Consider the following 23,713-nt stretch of genomic DNA (forward strand, 5'->3'; position numbering starts at 1 on the left):
AAGAACCAAGTGATGATCAAAAATCAAGGAGTCAGACCAGTACTATAATCTAGGATCTAGTCTGATGGTGGTTGATGAGAGCTGAAATGAAGCCAGTCAGGAGTCAGATGGTACAGATCCAGCTGGGATTAGGAGACCCTCCTAGATGGAGCAGCTTTCTACATCATTCTCTAAAACTTTCATATATTTAGATAAAATAATTCCTATGACAGGGAGAAACCTACTCCAGTGTACAGAGGAAGAGGCAGCTGGAAACACCTGGGTGGATTATAGAGAACAGAGCTTGACTCCAGTTGCATTTATAGTCCATGGTGTTAATTAATCCCATGAAGATATTACCATAGAGAATAACAAGGCATTTTTCTGACAGTCAATGGACCATTCTGCAATTTTCATTAAAAAAAAACTTTATTGAAGTATAGTCGATTTACAATGTTTTGTTAGTTTCGAGTGTACAGTAAAGTGATTCAGTTATACATACACACGTATATATATTTTCAGATTCTTTTCCCATGCAGGTTATTGCAGAGTACTGAGTGGAGTTCCCTGTGCTATACAGTAGGAACTTGTTATTTATTGTATATATAGTAGTATATACATGGTAGGGCTTCCCAGGTGGCTCAGTGATAAAGAATCTGCCTGCCAATACAGGAGACACAGGAGACTTGGCTTTGATCCCTGGGTTGGGAAGATCCACTGGAGGAGGAAATGGCAACCCACTCCAGTATTCTTGCCTGGAAAATCCCATGGAGAGAGGAGCCTGGCAGGCTACAGTCCATAGGGCTTTCAAAGAGTTGGACATGACTGAGTGGCTAAAGAGCAACAGTGTATATATGTTAATTCAAAATTCTTAGTTTATCCCTCCCCCACTTTCCCCTTTGGTAACCCTAAGAGAGTAATAAGACGTTTCTCTGACAGTCAATGAACAGTTCTGCAATTTTTTAAAAAGCTTTTTTCTCTGGGAGTAAGGGGCGAAGCAGCCGAGTTCTGTGTCTCTTTCGATAGCATTAATTCAGCTGGGTTGTTTTGTGGGTTTAAAGTCCAGACTGTTTGGTTCTTTGCATTTGAGGGGCTGTTCCTCCTCGGAAAATGTGTGTGCTAAGGAGTTATCTATTGACTGATTCCTAAGTCCTCCATCCTCTACTGACATTTTATGTATGAAGAAGAGATAAATTTATAATCTCTGCCTTTGGAAATTTTATAGCCCTTTTGAGGAGGCTAGATACAATCATGCCTTCATTTTTACATTCATTCACTCACTTGTACTAGATGCTATGTCTGTAATAATAAATTTTGTAGATACATCCTTGTCTTCAGGGAGGTTATAGTCAAATGAGTTACTTAAGTGATGCAAAACTTCTCTTCTACTTGCCTGCTGCAAATGCCCTACCTCTTTGCTTAAGGCAGTTTTTATTTTGCAAATATGGAATAGAATGAAATAAAACAAGGCTTTGTAGTCTTAAAGCTTTATTAATTTTACAAGATGGTTTTAACACATTTACTAGTGTCTGGTGAAGAATTGTGATAATTAAAATTCAGCTGTACTAATTAAAACAAATGAATAAAGTCTTTAATGTTCTTTTCCTCACAATTTTTAATTTCCTTTTTGCTTACTCCTGACTTTGCAGAATTCTGTAATAGTCATTGGGGTTTTTACTGTCATTAGGGAAATTTATGAAGTTATATAGCTCAGGAAGCCTGAAGAAATCCTATAACAGTAATATTTGAATAAATATAGTTTCCTTTGGGTCAGCTTTTTAAAATCAATGAATTTAAACTGATCGGTATTCTGAAAGTCAAACTTTCATAAGAAATTCCGACCAGTGTTGATTATTTTAATGTGCTAGGGTTAAAACTGAGTCCCTGTAGGCTTTCTCAAGTCTCAGGAATTAAAAAAGCTATATTTGTGATACGAAATCAGCTAAATAAAAACTGCATAGAAAACGGAAGGAAATTATACAGAATGCTAATATTGGTTGTCTCTGGGTGCCGAGATAATTTTGTTTTGTGTTTTTGTTTATTTGTTTACATTTTTCTACATTTCTAAATTTTAAATTTAGCATATAGGTGACTTAGAAAATTACAATAATAGCAAGTGGGACTGATGCTGAGGCTGAAACTCCAACACTTTGCCCGCCTGGTGTGAAGAACTGACTCATTGGAAGGGACCCCGATGCTGGGAAAGACTGAAGGTGGGAGGAGAAGGGGACGACAGAGGATGAGATGGTTGGATGGCATCACTGACTCGATGGACATGAGTTTGAGTAAGCTCTGGGAGTTGGTGATGGACAGGGAGCCTGGCATGCTGCAGTCCATGGGGTCCCAAAGATTTGGACATGACTGAGTGACTGAACTGAACTGAAATGCTTTTAATGGGCTTACCTGGTGGCTCAGATGGTAAAGAATCTGCCTGCAACGCTGAAAACCCAGGTTCAATCCCTGGGTCAGGAAGATCCCCTGGAGAAGGGAATAGCAACCCACTCCAGTATTCTTGCCTGGAGAATTCCCTGGATGGAGGAGCCTGATGGGCTACACTCCATGAGATCCCAAAGATTTGGACATGACTGAGCGAGTATGAAATGCTTTCAATGGTTGAGATTTCTGCTGTAGATGGGATTTACCTTTCAAAGGCAGGTGTCAACTTCCTTTTGGACAATCCTTTCACATTTACAATGGGGGCATCCTTTGGCATATTTTGTTCTATGAATTGATATTTCGTTTATTTCTTTCTTTAGGAACAAATTTGCCATTTATTTCTTTAGAACACTAACTCATCAGGTCCTTTCTGAATTAGTTTGATAATTTGATATTGCCATTGGATAATGGAGCATTCGGCTTCATGTTTTTAATTTCGTCCACCCTTGAAAATGTAGTGCTTCCTTGTGATTTATTAATATTATAATATCAGTAATAATAATTAATGCTTTTACAAAGTGCTGAATCATGTAAATGGGGGGGTTTTGAGGGAAATCGGATTTCCACCTGTCAGTATATTGGGTTGGCCAAAAACTTCATTTGAATTTTTCCATTAACATCTTTTGAAAACCCTGAATGAACTTTTTGGCCAACCCAATAATTCCTAACTCCTCTCCCTACTCCAAAAATAGCAGGAACTTGGTAAGTGGTTTCAAATGAAATGAGAGAAAGAATTCACTCCTGACTTCTTGAGTATGCGATGAAGTTGAAGTCATGAGTTGTGTACCCAGTAAGGATATGGGCTTTTGAATCTGAGAGCTGATTTCAGTTTCTTTCACTAGGTAGCTGTGTGATCTTTGACAAATTATTTCACCTCTCTGAGTTCCCTAATCTGTGAAATATGGAAGGTAATTTTTACCTTTCAAAGTTACTTTGAATACGTAATATGCACAAAACGTCTACCGTGGTACTTGGCACACATGGCCATTGTTGGAATAGGAGAAAGATACCTATGGGTGGAAAAAGCCTCACATAATATTCCTGACTACTCAATTTAGGAAAGTCAACCTTTCTCCAGAATAATAGTCAACTCTGACAGGAAGTTAAGAACTTTTGTAATAGAGGATGTATTACAAAGCACTGTTGGGGTTTCGAGTCTTGTTAATGACACCAAGTGGTCTTCTAAGCATGGAGTGAATACCATTGCCCATATAGCAATTAACTTCACCCTCCATTAGTAATGTGCCTGCAGACATGATTTCTTTTGCTCTATCTTATTTCACTAGGATGCCATCCAAGAGAACACTTAAATAAATATCCAGTTGTCATGCCTTGCTGTTAGCTGAGCAAATGTAGGGTAAACACCATTAAGGTTAAATGTGTTACAATAACCTCTGTTGAATGAGTAACAAGAAGGCCAAGAACTCCATCTAAGCTGCTGCTGCTGCTGCTGCTGCTAAGTCGCTTCAGTCGTGTCCGACTCTGTGCGACCCCATATACAGCAGCCCAGCAGGCTCCGCCGTCTCTGGGATTCTCCAGGCAAGAATACTAGAGTGGGTTGCCTTGCCCTCCTCCAGAGCAGGAATTATTTGCTGAGCATCTATTATGGCCAAAATACTAAGCTAAATTTTGAGCCAAAGGTATAACAGAATTGCTGCTCTGCATACCTATTCCGGCAGTATAGGTGCCTCAGACAGTACAGAATCTGCTTGTAAAAATGCGGGAGACCCAGGTTCAATCCCTGGGTTGGGAAGATCCTCTGGAGAAGGGAATGGCAACCCACTCCAGTATTCTTGCCTGGAGAACTGCATGGACTGAGGAGCCTGTCAGGTTACAGTCCATGGGATTGCAAAGAGTCAGACACCACTGAGTGACTAACACAGAGAGGACAGAATAGCCATAGTAGGAGGTAGGTTTTGATGATGAATGCCAGATAAATTTCTATATAAAATATTCTGAGTTGGCAGTTTAGTAAAGACTGAGCCTGTCTTTCCCTCAGACTCTAATAGATCAAAACACTTTATTTATCTTTTATTTTCCCAAATCAAAGCTGGCACTGCTACCTTAATCTACTTTTTTTTTTTTTTTTACAGGCATTAAAATTCTAAGGTGTCATCTGGAATTTGAGAGCCATGCTCCATTAACACTAATGAGTGACTTTTGGTTAAATCTTCATGGATCAGGCTGAACATTTCCCTGTGGGTATTGATTCACCTTTCATTTCAGTGGGCATCACACCAGCCTGCACTAAAATTGTTTGCATCATTTAACCTGTAAGGGTGTCCAACAAATCTATGATTTATGATTTGGAAAGTATCCAGCTTGGTCTAGATTCTTACTGAAAATTTCCTGATTTCTTCCTTTCTATTCAGGTCAAATAGAGGCCTGTAAATTTCCAGGTGCTCCTTGTTTCCTGTAGGGTTCAGGTCAAAATACTTTATAAGTGGGCTAATATGACTTCTAAAATGACTGTTCTAACAATAATGGAATCATGTAAATTTACTTCTGAAAGTTGGAGGTTCAAATTAAACATCCATGACAGACTGTATATTTTTGTCTGTATATTTTGAAATAACCTTCAGATTCACAGCTATGTGGGTGGGCAATTTTTAAAAATTCCTGAAAAATGCAAGGAACCTCCAAAAAATCATATTTTTACTTCCTACATGATTCTGAATAGTGTTTATATTAACTGTATCTACCTTGAGTGGAAACTTGATGTCAGGAAATATTGTTGAGATGCGTAATTCAAGGTAAATAAGAAGGTGTTAGGCTTCCCTGGTGGCTCAGATGGTAAAGCGTCTGCCTGCAATGTGGGAGACCAGGGTTTGATCCCTGGGTTGGGAAGATCCCCTGGAGAAGGAAATGGCAACCCATTCCAGTACTCTTGCCTGGAAAATTCCGTGGATGGAGGAGCCTGGTGGGCTACAGTCCATGGGGTCGCAAAGAGTTGGACACAGCTGAGCAACTTCGCTTTCTTTCTAAGAAGGTGTTAGGTTCTATGATTTTGTCATGAACCATAACTTTGAGGCCTCAGCTTACCACCACTAATGAATTTTCCTCTAACACTCCAAGATTTTGAAACTTTGAACTGCTGGAGGTCAAGTGTGGATCTTTGTGCCTGTGTCTCAGCCCTTTGGTTTGGGGACCTGGTCCTTGCCAGCATTTTCTTAACAAGTTGAGTCCCTGTTATAGTCTGACTGTTACATTGGGATCCATTACTACTTGGCAATTTGTCACTGTCATAATGATGCTGAGGACTTTCCAGATGGCTTTTCCCTTTCTCTCTAGAAGAACTGTGACTTACTTATTCCCTTTGATGGGGTTTTGATCAAGCAGACATTCGTCATCACCTTGATCCAGAGTAGGGACAAGACTTGGTTGGTTCGTCTCTAGTCTGGGGATGACATATACAATACTCTGTCTTGTATTCCCTAGGACAGGCTCACATGTTTGTCAGAGGTTTGGCTTTCTGATATAAGGATGAGGCTTTAGGAGGATGGAAGTCATGTATATTAGGATTGGGGTGTTGCCAGGATACATTTTAAGGGAAAAAAGAGAAAGAAATATCCAAATGAATTTTTGAAATAATTAAACCAGTTGTGAAGGGGACAGGAAGTAGACAGATGAGGGTGTTCTGTTTTCTTTGGGCCTGACTCTGTAGTACTCTCAAAAGGGAAAAGTGAAAGCTAAAGTCGCTTAGTTGTGTCCGACTCTTTGCGACCCCATGGACTATACAGTCCATGGAATTCTCTAGGCCAGAATACTGGAGTGGTCTTCGCAACCCAAGGGTCGAACCCAGGTCTCCCACATTACTGGCAGATTCTTTACCAGCTGAGCCACAAGGGAAGCCCAAGAATACTAGAGTGGGTAGCTTATCCCTTCTCCAGGAGAGCTTCCCAACCCAGGAATCGAACCAGAGTCTCCTGCATTGCAGGTGGATTCTTTACCAACTGAGCTACCAGCTCCTGTAGTACTCTCAGGCTAGGCACTTCATGTAAGTTTAGATTAGGAACAAAATGACATTTTTCTGCTATTAAGTTTAAAGGCAAATAATTGTCTCACATCCAACTTTGTTCCCCATCTTTTTCTATTACACCTCCCACTCAACCTTAAAGAGAAATAAAATGGAATTTTTTATAGTTTTATAGTTAATGTTACCTCAGCAGTATCCTTCTTCAGAATAAGGGTAGCAGTAGTTGGGAAATGTCTCTCCTGTGGGAGTGATGAAGGTTCCGTGCCAAGCTTCTTTCTGCCTTACAGTTCTCGAGTTTGGGCTGCTCTTTGACTAAAATCCTTCTTTTTGCCTTCGCTGACGTTTCTGCTTAGACAGGCCCCCCTCTTTCATGTTCTCCCTGACCTGCTCCATCTGAGCTAGAGTCTCCCCCACTGTCACTCAGTATCCTCAGACTCTGCCCACTGCTTTCTGCTCCATTGCACTCACCACTCCCGGGAAACTGCCTCTCCCACGAGAGAGTAAGCTCTCTGAGGGCAGACACTTGTTACTGCTGTACCCTCAGGGTCAGCTACCTGGTAGAGCTTCAGAATATATGTAAAGAAATATTTATTTTTTATTTGGCTTTGGCAGCAAGTCTTAGGTAAGGCAACCAGCATCTTTTGTTGCTGCACATAGGCTTCTCTCAAGCTGTGATTCTGGGGAGCTCAGTAGTTGTGGTGGGTGGGCTTTGTTGCCCCAGGGCATATGGGATCTTAGTTCCTTGACCAGGGATGGAACCCACGTCCCTGCATTGGAAGGTGGATTCTTAACCACTGAACCACCAGGGAAGTCTCTCAAAAAATATTTATGGAATTAATGTATTTATTTCTCACCTTAGACTTTGTGTGTAGCCTCTGAGCCTCTATAAAAATGCAGCTCTGCTCAGCCTGTTGCCCTATTCTGAGACGTGCAGTGTTTCGCATTTCTAAAATCAGGATATGTATCAAAAATAAAGATTTAATAGGTGGTGGTTATCACCATCAAAGCTGAAAGTAAATCGATATACATTTTGTAATTCAGTGTGCCTTAGAATCAAGTACATTGTGGGAGACAGAATGTACATGCGTGCTAAGTTGCTCAGTCATGTCCAGCTCCTTGCCACCCTATGAACTGTAGCCCACCAGGCTCCCCTGTCCATAGGATTCTCCAGGCAAGAAAACTGTGTGGGTTGCCATGCCCTACTCCAGGGGACCTTCCTGAACCAGGGATTGAACCCATGTCTCTTATGTCTCCTGCATTGGCAGACAGGTTCTTTATCACTAGTGCCACCTGGGAAGCCCTGGTAGACAGAATGCCCCCCACCAAAGGTATCCATGTCCCTGATACTTGTAAATATATGTCACCTTACATGGCAAAAGAGACTGTACAGATGTGATTCAGTTAAGGATTTTAGGATGGCAAGGTTTTCCTGGGCTTTTCAGATTGCATGCATGTGTGCTTTTTGTGACCCAATAGCCTATAGCCTGCAGATTGGCCAATGTAATTACAAGCATCCTTAGGAGAGAGAAGTAGGAAATTCAGAGTCAGAGAGGAAGATTTGGTGATGGAAGCAGAAGTTGGAGTGATGCCACAGAATAAGGAAGGCGCCCTCTAGAAGCTGGAAATTCAAAGACATGGAATTCTTCCCCAGAGACTCTGGAAGGATCATGACTCTGCCAATCATTTTAGATGTCCACCTCCAAAACTATATGATAACAAATTTGTGTTGTTTTAAGCCATTTAAACTTGGTTGATTGGGTATAGCCATATTATTACAAGCAAGAGCATGGGATTATGTTCCGGAAATTTTAAGTTTTTATTTAATCTTTCTAACAAGGAGGGGTGAGAGTCAGTGGGTACACGTCTGACATCTCTGCCCCTCACTGGGAGCATTTGGAAGTATGTTTCATGCAACCCTCCAGGGCATCCCCTTCAAGACTGAGCCCTAATTGCCCTCAGTACTCATTAGCGACCCTTTTACTGACTTGCCTTGCTACTTTGCCTTCAAGCTTCCTGGATTACTTCCGAGATAAACCTTTGGCATCCTAGTCCTCACCTCAGGTTCTGCTTTTGGATGAGCCCAAACTGAGATGTCACCCTAGGTCAAGAGACTTGGCCCCAACCATCTTCCCTTCTGTCTTCCTTCTTGCTACCCTCTCTTGCCCACCAACAACCAACTACAGCAGCCATTATTCAGCATCTAATCTGTTCTGAATTCCTGCCTCCGATAGGATGTTTGCACTTCCTCCAACTGTGTGAAAGTGAAGTCGCTCAGTCATGTCTGACTCTTTGCGACCCCATGGACTGTAGCCTACCAGGATCCTCTGTCCATGGGATTTTCCAGGCAAGACTATTGGAGTGGGTTGCCGTTTTCTAGGTTCCCAGTCAATGTCCCTTCTTTATGGAGTTTCCCTCACCCTCCAGACTATGAATGTTTCCCCCTAATCCTCCTGCACTTTTCATGGCACTGACTACAAATGAAATGAGTTAATTATTTTAAGAGAGGATGATTATCTGTTAGTATCGCAAGATGTGGGTGTCAGGTAAGATTTATGGGAAACTCACAGGCAGAAGGGACAATGTGGTGCATATGCCCCGTCCTCTCAGCGGCTAGCTGAGATGCAGGCTGGGCTAGGCACAGCTGGACAAATAATGGGGAGTGCTGCAAGAGGAGGACCCTGCTGTGTACCATGTATGGATTTATAACTGGGAGGAGACAGGGTCAGCTAATGAACACATGATAGTGGAAGCTTCCGGGACAGAGATATGTACTAAATCTACCTTATTGTGCCAGAGCTTAGCTTGAAGTCTCATCCTAATTTTCTTCCTCCCTCCCTTCCTTGCTTTCTTTTTCTTTCTTTCTTTATTGTTGAAGTATAGTTGTTTTACAATGTTGCATTAGTTTTAGGTGTACAGCAAAGTGATTCATATATATATATATATATAAATACAAAATCTATTCTTTTTTGATTCTTTCCCCTTATAGGTTATTACAAAATGTTGGATATAGTTCCTTGTGCTACACAGTAGGTCCTTATCATGTATCTGATTTATATATAGTAATGTACCGACTCGATGGACATGAGTTTGAGTAAGCTCTGGGAGTTGGTGATGGACAGGGAAGCCTGGTGTGCTGCAGTCCACAGGGTTGCAGAGTCGGACACGACTGAGCAACTGAACTGACTGACTGAATGTACATATGTTAATTCCACACTCCTAATTTTACCTTAAGTTTTAAGTGGAGAGCCCCAACAGTTGAAAAAAGAGTTGAGTTCAGACTTAAAACATATGTATATGTATTTATGTTTACACGTTTCACTGTCACACTAAATGTCAAATAGTAGCGAAACTGAATTTCTTTATCGAGATAAGCATACACAAAATAAAAATAGACAAAAACAGAAATGAAATTTTAAAAATAGAAAATTGCAAAATGTCTTTGCACGTCCTAATAGATTATTTCATGTGTTTGAGCGCACACACCGTGAGGTGATTACTGAGCTAGAGCAGTGCTTTCCTGAGGGACAGACCCCCTGGGAACTGGTTAACATGCAGACTCTGATTCATCGGGCCTGGGAGGGACCTGGAATTCTGCATTTCCCAGGTGATGCCAATGGAATTGTTTTGGGAACCATACTTTGTGTGGCCAGCATCTTGCTATCCAAAATATTCATAAGCCACTGAGATTTAGATGCTTGGGTGGAACAGATTGATATGGCATCTTCTGTCATTTTGGAATGATTTGCTCTGTCTCATGTTTTGCTGTTTCCAGGTGGATTCAGTGGGATGTGTATGACCTTCACTGCATCGTTGAATGATTGCCCATCAGAAAAAAACAAAAAGTGAAGGGCAATTGGGCAAGGTAAAAGTTTGTTGACTCTTCATTTCTCTTGGCCTTTAAGATCCAATTATCTGTTTTTCTTCCTCTGAAGGGATAGCAGAAACCCAGTGAGCCCTGTGAGCAGGCTCTATGCCGGGTGCTTTCCACGTGCTATTTCATTTCAGATCTGACTCTAATGGCAGAATCCAGTCTGAATACAAAGAGATCTGCTGTGTGTGCGTGTGTGTGTGTGTGTGTGTGTGTGTGTGTGTGTGTGTGTGTGAAGGGGGAGGGCTCAGCTTTCTCTTCTGACCCACTCTCTGATCTTTCGTGACGGATGGACCAAACCATTCAAACTCCCTCTGCTCAGGGATGCAGCTGAGGGTTTCCCAGTTAGTGACAGAATCTGAGTGATTTGTAGGCATTTGTGTGCTGATTATCTTGCCCTCTAGGCATGAACTGTGTTGTATCAGGAGGGCAAGAGGGTTCCAAATAGATTTAATATGCCTTGTATGAGCTTCAACCATCTGCCCGCTAGCTCTCAGTGTGAGCATAATATATGTTTCCAGAATCAAACACAAAGAGTCTGTTTTTTTTTCCCTCTTTCTTTTTCCTTTTTTTCAGAGGCTTTTAGTTCAGATCATTTGTCTTTTCCTTGTCTTTTGGGGGTAGGCTACCAGGGTCACCCTTTCTACAATTATATTGGCTTTCATTTTGTTTTCTGATTCCTCTGGCATATTTAAATAAATGGGTTTCCCTTTCCTGCTTGCCATGTACCCCCAACAGAAACGTATCCTTGGAATTGGTACATATCCATGAAATCCTGTGATGCATCTATGAGGTAGTTGGGATTGAACTGCAGGCATTGCCAGTGAGTACAGATTAGACCCTGGACATCTGAAAATTCTTCCCAGGCTAAATCCGAATGCTGTTCTTCTGAATAATGCAACTTGAACCTCTTCTCTTCTCTCAGTGGAAATCATGTGACTGTTGATGGGCCTGTTCTAGTAGCTATAACTTGTTGTAGGACTCAAGTTATTCTGGTGTTGAGTGTCCTTGCCCTGGAACCATTGTGTCATCATGGGGATATTAAGCTCTGAAAGAGATGAAAGTAAGTTAAGCCAATCACAGAGTTCTTAACTTCAAATCTCACTTAAGTTACAGGAATTTAGCAGAAGATTCAGGAAGCTCTTTACATGAAAGTTGTGTGGGAACATGATTAGAACTCTCCTAGCATCACTCAGCAAGCAAGGGCTGGGCAGGGAGGGACTAGTGGAAAGTGAATTTTCAATATTCTCTTGTAAAGGCTCTAGAGCATAGGGGTCAAAATTCTTCAGTTCTGCTTATTTTTATTTAGTCTGCAAAATTGGCATTGTTTGGTATTAGTGTATATTTAAAAGCTGCTTCCTCTTTAAATGCATTTCACATTCAATTCTCCCTATAGGGGAGGCTAAAAGAGCTCCACCCCTTGTTGCTCTTCTCTGATGGGGTTTAGGGAAAGCACGCAGGCTCTGGAGGACTGCCTGCATGCCTGGCCAGGCTCCATCTCTTTCTAGCTGTGTGACCTTGGGAAGGTAATAAACATCTCCGTGCTGTATTTTTTCTCAGCTGTAAAGTAGGGATTATGACAGTGTTTCATTATGAGTTGATGAAATGATCAAATATAATAATGCATAATAATATATGTAAAGTACTGAGCAAGTGCCTGTCACATAGCACTGTGTTGGCTACTGTTACTGTCATTACCATGGAGATGAAGGATGGAGAAGATTGAAGTGTGGATTCCCCATAATAACTTGTGCTGTTCAGCTGTGGAAGACGTTGTCTGGACACATCTCTGCCCCTGGAGAACTAAGAAGTCAGGGCTTGATGGCAAGGAATGAAGGAAATAGAAATAGTATTTTTTTAAAGCTTTGGTTTAAGGGTGTGGCTGCCATAGGTGTGTGGTTGGATGGGACCCATTCCTTCCTTCCTTTCAGGCAGGATTAGCCTTGCCCTCTCCTCCTTCTTTTAACCCCCCCAAGTCTAAACACTTGGTTTGAACTTGAGTCATTTTTTGTTTTGTTTGTGATGCTGATGGAGCCTTAGGGGGACCTTGTCCAGAGCTCACTAAGTGTCTGATGCAAAGCAGATCTGGGCCTCTGTGGGTAGTTAGAACTAAACAACCTTCAGGGGGATGGCATGCTTTGGGCCAGAGCCCAGAACCTGTCCATCCACTGTCCCAACTATCTTTCCTGTGGACTTTTTAAGGACAGCGGCCACACCAATTAGAATGGACCAGTCGAAGGAGGGATGTGAAGCAATGAAATGCAAACAGAGATGGTGTTTGCCTCAGGCCCCTTCTGCTCCTTCCCCCTACCCCAAGTTTTGGATCTTTAGCTTTCTGGCTCCCATGAGATCTCTTCTCACATGTTCAGCTCTGCTTTTTCCTGCTGGTTGCCTATCTCTGCTCCATTGTCTGTGGCCTCTGTGGCCTCCATTGCTCAAGGTGGGGTGCGATGGTCATGACTCTGATGTTCCTTTGCCTGCTCTTAGCCACATTCCTGACTGCTGCTGCCCATTGGTGCACTTGGCTCCAAGGGTTTCATATCGATGCCCCACTTGCTTCCCAAGTGCTCTCTAGCTCTCCACCCTTGAGCTGTGGTACCTCAAGGTATGGCATAGCCTTGATACCACTGAGGGTTTGGTTGTTATGCAGTATTAACTGGTTGGATAGCATCACCAACTCAATGGACACGAACCTGGGCAAACTCCGGGATACAGTGAGGGACAGGGAGGCCTGGTGTGCTGCAGTCCATGAGGTCTCAAAGAGTCAGACACGACTTAGCGACTGAACAACAACAACAACATACAGTATCAGTCCTGTCATTGTCATTGGCGCCGAACTTGGCACTCCTACCATGACTGTGATGAACCAGACCCTTTCCCACAAGCATAATGACAGTTGTATTAAGCCCCAAACCAGGCAATGTATAACTTATTCTCTAAGTCTCTTATCACACCTGTAATGCTGCAACTTTTCCATTTATCTATTCGGCATCTTCAGATTGTATGTTTCTCATGAGTCAGAAATACAAGTTCCTTCCAGGGTTGGGTTGGAAGAGGATTGATATCACACTGAATGACTTAACCCCTTACACAGCCCAACTTCCTTTTGTGCTGTCAGCCAACTATATTGGCCTAAGCCTTGAATCTTTCCTATATTAGACAGCTAGAGCAGGACTTTCTTCCAGGGAGCCCCTTTACACTTTTCAAATAAATAAACCTTGGCAGCTCTGAAGTATGAGGACTGAAACCCCTGAAGTTCCTGCATCAGAGGAATAAGCTTGGCTGGGATGTGGGAGTGGTATCTAAAGGCTGTGATGCTGAGTCCTTCTCTGTCCCTCCATCACCCTCTCTTTATCTCTCTCCCCCTCCCTCCCTCTTCCTTTCTCTCTTGCTTTCTCCCCTTTCTCATTTTTTTCTTTTGTTTTGCACCTAGCTCAAAGTAAAGCTTTTTGGGGCATGATTTAGTGAAGTTGTACAAGGGCACTGAGAAAATGACTCAGTGGAAAGAGAATGGGCTATCAGGAGATTTAGAATCTGAGTCCCATTCTGCCAGTCTGCTGGCTGTGTAAACTTAGGCAAAAACCTTAACCTCTCTGTACCTCTTGTTCTGTAAGGTTCTCTTGTTCTGTTGGTGGTGGGGTGGTGGGGGTGGGGAGGAGGAAGTGGTAGATTGGACTAAATTCTCAAAAACATTCTCTGATGGAAATGGGCTGTTCCCAGTTAGTGTTGGAAAAGTCCCAGTGTGTATTAGACTTTCCCACCTACCTTCTTGGTAAGGCAGACAGGGGTGCCCAGACAGAAGCCACATGCTCGCACATTGTACCAGAAAGAAGTGAGGCAGATACTAAGTTTAAATCAATAGTATTCCTCGAGCACTGAAGATGGAACTATTTTCCCCCAAATTGTTTTGATTGCTGCCCGTAGCTGCTGTTTGGTATGAAATCCACTCGGATCATCAAAAACCAAAGGAACATACATTGCATGAAAAGATGCTGTAATTGGCGCCATTGTAACTCTATACGGTGTGTGATCTTAGCTGGGAGGGAGGGAGGGCTGTTAGATAACTTGTAATCTAATTTTCTTTGTTGTACAATAGAATGTCACCATTGTATTCCTGTGGAATTATAATTATACCATCTCAGCCAAGTAGAGCTGCCTTTCTCAGGAGGTGCTTAAAGAGCTCAATAGACATCCATTCAGCCTTGTAAACATAGTAAAACCTGGCTTGCTTGCATTTCTCTTGACTGAAAATTCCTATTATCCAGCCTCTCCCCTCATCCTTCCTATGGGGATAAATGATTTTTATGCTGGTGAACCCGACATCCCGAGAGACACTGAAGTGCCTTCTGAATCATCAAAGAATTATGAAACCTTCCTTAGAGCTTCAGTGTTAATTGCAATTTATGACAGCCTAATTTTTTGAAAAGTGGTAATTCACATGTTGCATAAGTGATAATTAGTTGGAACAGTTGATTAATCAGACTGCTCTATTTTCTGACCACACTGAAGTACAGTATTTACAGTAACTGCAATACTGGCTTTTTCTCAGTGCCACGAAGGAGGCAGGGTAAATGAAAGTAGTATTCTCTATTTTATCATCATTATTATTATTTTAAAAATTTATTTTTAATTGGTGGGAAATTGCTTTAAATTTTGTGTTGGTTTCTGCTGTTCATTGGAGGGACTGATGTTGAAGCTGAAAATCCCAATACTTTGGCCACCTGATGCAAAGATTGAAGGCAGGAGGAGAAGGGGACGACAGAGAATGAGATGGTTGGATGGCATCACCGACCCAATGGACATGAGTTTGGGTGACCTTCAGGAGCTGGTGATGGACAGGGAGGCCTGGTGTGCTGTAGTCCATGGGGTCACAAAGAGTTGGACATGACTGAGCGACTGAACTGAACTGAATGCCCTCAAGGTCCATTCATGTTGTCAAAAATAGCACAGTTTTATTCTTTTTATGACTAAATAATATTCCATTATATTTATGTGTGATATTTTCTTCATTCATTCATCTGTTGATGGAGACAGTAGTATTCCATATAGCCTGGCAGGCGTATGTTATTACTTGTTCTGGGCAAATGGTCATTTCCAGAACTTATTCTTCAACTTCTGCATTAACTTCTAAAATAAATGAGAAAAGAAAACAGGTAAATTATACAAATATATTATATTTGCTTCTTATGGCTTTGCAATCCCCAGAGTCATTTCTGATAACTAGAGTATTAGCTCTTACAGTAAAGGTGGGTAAAATTGAATTTTGTATGATATTTAGTAGAGCCTCTTTAAGAACAGAGGTTTCTTAAGGGGAGTATCTGTGCAGTAGACTTATTTGTGTTAATTGGTCCATTATAAATGTGTTATGAAAGGGATAAGATCTTAAGTCAGTTAAGATTAACTTGATAACTTTTTAAAATGCTCAAGTACTTAATAATGGGATCTTTAAAAAGTATTAGAATTGGGATTATAGTCAGGTTCACCGCAAAGGAATAGAAAAATTCAGGAATATGTAAGAAGAAATAAAAAAATCCATTATTCTATCACCCAGAGAGAACTATGATTGCCTTTTGTATACATCCTTCCATTTTCTTCTTATGTATACATGTGAACGTTTTACAAAGTTAGCATATACTACATGTAGTATATGCTGCTCCCATACAACATTACATAAAGGACATTTTCTAGGTTAGTAAATATATTCTTTAAAAACATACTTAATGCTGACTGTATTTATGAATCATAATTTATCAGTACAGTCTTCTATCATCAGACTTTAAGTGGTTTACAAATTTTGGCTTTATACTGCTTCAACAATTTATCTTTGCTCATTCATTTGCCGATCCATCCATCCAATCAGTTTTTACTGAGTACAGTGTGCCAGGCTCTGGGTCAGTAATTAAGAACATATCATTAATCATAATCCTCCTAATAGTTAACATTTATTACCATTTCGAACTAAGGACCAGGAACTTTATGAGTATCTTAATTATATGAATAGGTATTAGTATAATAATCATTCTAATAAGTTAGTATAATAATATTAACTAATTAAATCCTTGTGAGGTAGATAAGGAAAACAAATAAGGAAACAGAGGTTTATCTAACTGACATGACTTGGCCCAGATCACTTCAAGTTAGTACTTGCAAAAACCAGAATTCAAAAACCCAGGCAACCTGACTCCAGTCCCGCTCTTGTAAGCACAGTGGCTACTATGTCGGTAAAAAGCACACTCTCTTGCCCCTATGAAACAATTTTAAATGTAATGCTCTTTGAATCATTTTATTTTTTTGATTTGATTTCTGAATATTTTCTTAGGATAAAGTCTGAAAACAGAAATGCTAAGTCAAGGCTTCCCTGGTGGCTTAGTGGTAAAGAATCCAGTTGCCAATGCAGGAGACACAGGGTTCGATCCCTGACCTGGGAAGATCCCACACGCTGAGGAGCAATTAAGCCCATGCACCACAGCTATTGAGCCTGTGCTCTTGAGCCTGGGAGCCACAGCTACTGAAGCCTGTGTGCCCTAAAGGCTATGCTCTGCAACAAGAGAAGCCACTGCAGTGGGAGACCCTTACATCGTAGCTAGAGAGTAGCCCCTCCTCACTGCAACTAGAGAAAGCCCATGCACAGCAACAAAGACCCAGTGCAGCCAAAAATAAATAAATAAGTAAAATCATGTAAAAAATCTAAATTACATTATAAAAAAAGAAATGCTGGGTCAAATATTACGAATAATCCTAGTGAATAATACTGTGGTCAAGGTCCTAAATAGGGGAGGACTAGGGATGAGAAGACTGTCTTTCTATGTCTCTATCTATCCATCCATCCCTCCATTCATACATCCATCTTGGGTCTCTGTTGTTGCTCTACCATCAAGGGAGAGAGCTGGAAATAGATGTAGTAGTGATTCAGACCTGGGCAGGCTTGGAGATGGTGTGGGCAATGCTCTTCTCATCAAGGCAGAGTCAGTGGGTGGCTGCCCTTCAGAAATGTTTCTCGTGACACTATATGATACAGGATGGCAGAGGGGAGGCAGCAGGGATACGAAGAGCTCATCAAAGGAATGAGTCTAGATCACAAGTGTGAGTGTATATCCCCTTAAGATGACTATCATTACAAGAAAATGCCTCTACCTCACACCAGTCAGAATGGCCATTATCAAAAAATCTACAAATAATAAATGCTGGAGAGGATGTGGAGAGAATGTAAATTGTTACAGCCATCTTGGAGCACTGGACTGCACTGCTGGTGGGAATGTAAACTGATAACAGCCATCATGGAGAACAGTAAAGGAGACTTCTTAAGAAACTAGGAATAAGTCTACCATATGACCCAGAAATCCCACCACTGGGCATATGCTCTGAGAAAACCATAATTAAAACATGTACCCCAATGTTCATAGCAGCATTATTTACAATAGGCAGGACATGGAAGCAACCTAGATGTCCATAGATAGAGGAATGGAATAAGAAGTTGTTACACACACACACACACACACACACACACACACTGGAATATGACTCAGCCATAAAAAGGAACAAATTTGAGACAATTCTAGGGAGGTGGATGAACCTAGAGCCTGTTTTATACAGAGTGAAGTAAGTCAGAAAGAGAAAAACAAGTGTCGTATATTAACACATATATATGGAATCTAGAAAAATGGTACTGATGAACTTATTTGGAGGGCAGGAACAGGAACTGAGACTTAGAGGATGGAGACACAGTGGGGGAAGGAGAGGATGGGGTGAATTGAGAGAGTGGCATTGAAATACATACATTAAAAAGGGGGGGGCTCAGATGGTAAAGAATCTGTCTGCAATGTAGGAGACCTGGGTCTGATCCCTGGGTCAGGAAGATCCCCTGGAGAAGGGAATGCATTGAAATATCTACATTACCATGTGTAAAATAGATAGCTAATGGGAAGTTGCTGTCTAGCGGAGGGAGCTCAGCTTGGTGCCTTGTGAGAGCCTAAGAGGGGTGGGTTGGGGTGGGAAGTGGAAGGTAAGTTCATGAGGAAGGGGTATATGTATATCTATGGCTTATTCATGTTGACGTATGGTGGAAACCAACACAACATTGTAAAGCAATTATCCTTCAATTAAAAATCATAAAAAAGAAAATGCCTCTATTCACTAAAAATCACTAGTTCAGTTAAAGATTTTCTTATTTCAGTTAGTATTTAATATAGCCTTCTTTGTTCCTAAACCATGAATTACTCATATATGGCCTGTGACTCTCTATAAATATTCTGTTTGTTAAATTTCATAGTTTTTCTTAAGTTCTGCTCCCCAAATGAACATTACCTGTTCTTTGCCGACTTTCTGTCATGTGGTATCATGTAATAGCAAAAATACAGACCTGACTGGCAGTTGAACTAGGTTTAATTCCTGTCTCTGCCACGAACCTGCTGTATGGTATTGGCCAGTCTTTTTAATTCTTGATTTCTTACCTTTAAAGTAATACAGAGTTGTAACAACAATCACACGAAGTTCTATGAGCAGAAAAAAAATAACAGTTAACCTATATTGAGTTCTTATTTTACATATCACAAAATAAGACACGGTTCTAAGTGTTTAAAATGCATTCAGTTCAGTTCAGTTCAGTCGTTCAGTCGTGTCCGACTCTTTGTGACCCCATGAACTGCAGCATGCCAGGCCTCCCTGTCCGTCACCAACTCCCGGAGTCCACCCAAATCCATGTCCATTGGGTTGGTGATGCCATCCAACCATCTCATCCTCTGTAGTCCCCTTCTCCTCCTGCCCTCAATCTTTCCCAGCATCAGGCTCTTTCAAATGAGTCAGCTCTTCGCATCAGGTGGCCAAAGTATTGGAGTTTCAGCTTCAACATCAGTCCTTCCAATGAACACCCAGGACTGATCTCCTTTAGGATGGACTGGTTGGATCTCCTTGCAGTCCAAGGGACTCTCAAGAGTCTTCTCCAACACCACAGTTCAAAAGCATCAATTCTTCAGCGCTCAGCTTTCTTTATAGGCCAACTCTCACATCCATACATGACCACTGGAAAAACCATAGCCTTGACTAGACAGACCTTTGTTGGCAAAGTAATGTCTCTGCTTTTTAATATGCTGTCTAGGTTGGTCATAACTTTCCTTCCAAGGAGTAAGCATCTTTTAATTTCATGGCTGCAATCACCATCTGCAGTGATTTGGGAGCCCCAAAAAATAAAGTCTGACACTGTTTCCCCATCTATCTGCCATGAAGTGATGGAACCGGATGCCATGATCTTAGTTTTCTGAATGTTGAGCTTTAAGCCAACTTGTTCACTCTCCTCTTTCACTTTCATCAAGAGGCTCTTTAGTTCTTCTTCACTTTCTGCCATAAGGGTGGTGTCATCTGCATATCTGAGGTTATTGATATTTCTCCCAGCAATCTTGATTCCAGCTTGTGCTTCATCCAGCCCAGCGTTTCTCATGATGTACTCTGCATATAAGTTAAATAAGCAGGTTGACAATATACAGCCTTGACGTACTCCTTTTCCTATTTGGAACCAGTCTGTTGTTCCATGTCCAGTTCTAACTGTTGCTTCCTGACCTGCATACAGGTTTCTCAAGAGGCAGGTCAGGTGGTCTGGTATTCCCATCTCTTTCAGAATTTATTGTGATCCACACAGATAAAGGTTTGGGCATAAGTCAATAAAGCAGAGGTAGATGTTTTTCTGGAACTCTCTTGCTTTTTCGATGATCCATTGGATGTTTAAAATGCATGCATGTACTTATTCCTCAGAATAATCACATGGTAAGCTGGATTCCAAATAGCTCTATGGCTTTCACCCCTGGTTTTCCTTCTGTGATCACGTTACATTATGTGGGACTTTGAAGATGTGATCATGTTGACTAATCAGTTGACCTTAGGACAGGAAGATGATCTAGGTGGGCCTGGATATTATAATTGTGTAATCACATGAGCCTCTTTAAAGTGAAAAGTCTTCTCTGGCTGTTTGCAGAAAAAGAAGTTAGAGAGATCTGAAGCGTGAGAAGGACTCAAGACAATTGTTGCTTAGAAGATGGAAGAGGTCACCTGAGAAGGAATCTGGGCAATCTCTCTGAGCGAAGCATGGGCACTCTGCTGACAACTAACAAGGAAACAAGGACCACAGACCTATAGCTGCAGGGAATTAGAGTCTGTCAACCTATTTGTTTAAAAAAATAATTATTTATTTATTTTTGGTTGCACTGGGTCTTTGTTGCTGCACATTGGCTTTCTCTAGTTGCAATGAGCACTGTGGTTTATGGGCTTCTCATTTTGGTGGCTTCTCTTGCTGTGGAGCACATGGGCTTCAGTAGTTGCAGTGTGTGGGCTCAGTAGTTGCAGCTTGTGGGCTCTAGAGCTCTGGCTTCAGTAGTTGTGGGGCACGGGCTTAGTTGCCCTGTGGCATGTGTAATCACACACGCAGGGATCAAACCCGTGTCTCCTGCGTTGGCAGGTGGATTCTTAACCACTGGAGCACTAGGGAAGTCCAAACCTGAATATTTATAGCTAGAATACAAAAGATAAAACCAGAGATGTCAAAGAAACTTTGTTTTTGATGATCTCTTTACTACAAAAAAAAAATTGATTGAAAAAAGTTTGAGAAGCACTGAGCTGATATATTCAAAGTAATTTACACGTTTCCTTCATATTCTATTCCCTAAATCTATAGTGAGTTTGTTGTACCAGCTAGAATTCTGGAATGAGAATCAGGAAATGGACCCAGCTATTCATCACCATCCATCCAACCATCCATATTCTACCATGGTGCCCAACAAGCATTTGTAGGGTGCGCCTAAGACAATGTGACTTGATGAAGTAATACAGGCTCTTCTAGCTCTGTTTCCTTGCATTTAAAAGTAGGTGATGCGACCGACCTTTCTCTATTACCAACGGGATGCTTTTACAGTTCTTGTATGTGCTGACCTCTGGGTTTGACAAAGTAGGGCAGTGTTTCTCCAAGTCCAGCCTGGGTACCTTCCACCTGAGGCAGAATCTCCTGGATGCTTAATAAAAAAGCAGATCCTGAGGTTGCCCCAAACCTTCTGAATAAGAAACACTGGAGGTTGGAGTCCGGTACTTCTGGTTTTAAATAAGCTCTCCGAATTATTCTCATGTACACTTCAATTTCGAGATGTATAGCTATGTTGTTGTTGTTCAGTCGGCAAGTCCTGTTGGACTCTTTGCGACCCATGGACTGGAGCTCGCCAGGCTTCCCTGTCCCTCACCATCTCCCAGTTTGTCCAAGTTCACGTTCATTGAATCTGTGATGCCATCCAACTATCTCTTCTCCTTCTGTCTTCAATCTTTCCCAGCATCAGGGTCTTTTCTGGCTGCAAAATAAATATGTAATGTAGGTTCCCGTGTCCTAAAATTATCTCCCTTATTAGAAGACAAGCCTTACAGGTTTGGAAAGAAAATAGGACCATACCTGTGTGCATCAACCTCCCGGCCATGTCCATCCGTCCCCCAGCCCCACCCCCACCCTAGCCAAGGTTGTGATTATGGAGCATATTTGTGCCCAGATAGCTCCCTATCTGTGCCCTGTACCTGCAAAGTCACCTTTCCCCTTCTGGGGCAGTGCCTGTCCCATGCATGATGAGGGGTTACAGGGAGAACGTGAGCGGGAGTCCCCCTCCCAGATTTCGGGAGGCTTTTCCCTTCCCCGAGGGAGGGTGGGGCCGGCGCCGGCCGCCGGGGGAGCCCCTGCGGGCAGCGCGCGCCTGGCAGCCGTCACCCGGCGGGTCAGCCGCGGCCGGAGGCAGCTTTTCCCACCTCCCTCGGCGCGGAGAGGGGAAACCGGAGAAGCGAGTCACCCCGGCCGGCCCCGTCCGCGCACCGTCCCCGGCCTCGCCTCCCACTCTCCCGCCGAGCCTCAGGCCTGGGCCGAGGCCGAAGCGGTGTGGCTGGAGCGGCGGCGCCCGGGGCCGGGCCTCCGGTGCCCGCGCCTCGGCGCTCTGCCCGCCAGTGCCCTTGCCGCGCGCGGCGCCCGTCCTGCGGCGCGTTGGCCCTCCCGCCCCGCCCTCGGCGGGGCCCTTCCCGGTACTCGGGCGAGAGTGACATTCAGCGGGAAAGGCTAGCGCAGACGGCGGCGCCCCGCTCCCGGGCGGACCCGGCCGCGCGCACTCGCACCCTGCACGCCGGGCGGCGGTGGCGGCCGGGCGGCAGGCGCGCTCCCCCCGGGCCCAGCCCCGCCGCGGGCCGCCCGCAGCCCCGGGCCGCGCTGGCCGGCCGGCTGCGGGCGAGACCCGGGCGCTCGGGCCCCCGCGCAGCGGAAGGACGGATCCGGCGCCTCGGGAGAGCCCCTGCCTCATATGGCAAAGTTTCTCGCCAAGCTCCTGGGCTGCACGTTGCCGAGCAAGGGCGCCTCTCCCATGTTTGAGGTAGGTGGAGGGCGTGTCCCCGCGGCGCGGCCGTCGGCGCGGGCGGCGACCCCTGGCCGGGGCCCTGGGCCGTCTCTCTTGCTGGCTTCCACCTGCAGGTCTGGGGCGGGGCGCGAGGATGGCCGGGGGTGGGGGTCGGGGGAAACCAGACCCCAGGGAGCCTGAAATCTAGCTCCTCTGGACCTCGGTGAAAATTTTGTTTTCCTTCCCTAGTAGGCAAACACGTATTCGGTTAATCGAGTTTTGCGAGTTGCTCTTTCCCTAAAAGGCCAGGAACGTCTGAAAATGAGCGGGTACTCTGCAGTCCCTCTCTGCTGCCTACTTTGTTTCTTGCTTTTTCCTTTTTATCTGAAAAAACCTCAAACCCCAAACCAAAACAAACCAGGACGTGCAATCTTTGGGTCGGAAGGTTTCCACCTTGCCGCCCTCCTCCGCTCCCCTCCCCCAGCCTCCCGCACAGCGCCAACTCCATTGAAGTTAACTCCTTTCTTCTTTCCGGAGTAAGATCCCTTGGGGATGAGAAGGGTTAAAAATGGGATTTGCCCCATCAAGTGTAGGAATCGCAGTGCTCAAGGCAGGTACATCTAATTGCTCCCACCTGTCTGAGGCGGCAGTGATGCTGCGGTGAGCATCTCTGCAAGGAGGCGTGTAAGAGGAGGGTGGCTGGCTTCTCCTCCTGGGGCGAAGGGTGGCACCGATTGTTTTATAGGAAAACCATAGGGGCCACTCAGTAGGGACAGTGTCACACTGTGCACAGCTCCCCGCCTTCCTCTCTTCCTCCCCCAACCCCACCTCTAGAACCCCGGGTGTTCTTTGCCTCTCTCTATTTCACCTGCTGACTGCCTGACTGCTAGGCCTGGGCCAGAGGATGGTGGCGGTGGCCAGGTTAACCTGCGCTGCTGTGCGTGCCTGGGTGGTTCTCCTCACTCGGTCCTAGGGTCCCTGCCAGCCTCAGGCTGCCTCTGGAGTACCTCAGCCCTCAGTCCTCCGTTTCCTGACTGCTCAGAGAGAAGCTGAACTTGGTCTTTCCTCTCAGGATGCAGGAACTCGGCCTTCAGGAGGCCACCTCTTCAGGATTCCGAC

The 23,713-nt window shown here is 43.6% G+C and overlaps 1 protein-coding gene across 1 annotated transcript in view; it reads left to right on the forward strand.

Annotated features, from left to right (window-relative positions):
• Positions 1–23,713, forward strand: part of LOC145515391 (uncharacterized) — a 674,380-nt gene that overhangs the window by 179,354 nt on the left and 471,313 nt on the right. Inside the window, exon 5 of the mRNA XM_081515667.1 lies at positions 10,164–10,253. Coding sequence (XP_081371793.1) covers positions 10,206–10,253 — 48 coding nt within the window. The 5' untranslated portion in view covers positions 10,164–10,205. The remainder of the gene's footprint in view (positions 1–10,163; positions 10,254–23,713) is intronic.

Source organism: Giraffa tippelskirchi, chromosome 1 (genome assembly GCF_054371585.1).
Source record: "Giraffa tippelskirchi isolate mGirTip1 chromosome 1, T2T-mGirTip1v1.2.pri, whole genome shotgun sequence".
Lineage (NCBI taxonomy): Eukaryota > Metazoa > Chordata > Mammalia > Artiodactyla > Giraffidae > Giraffa > Giraffa tippelskirchi.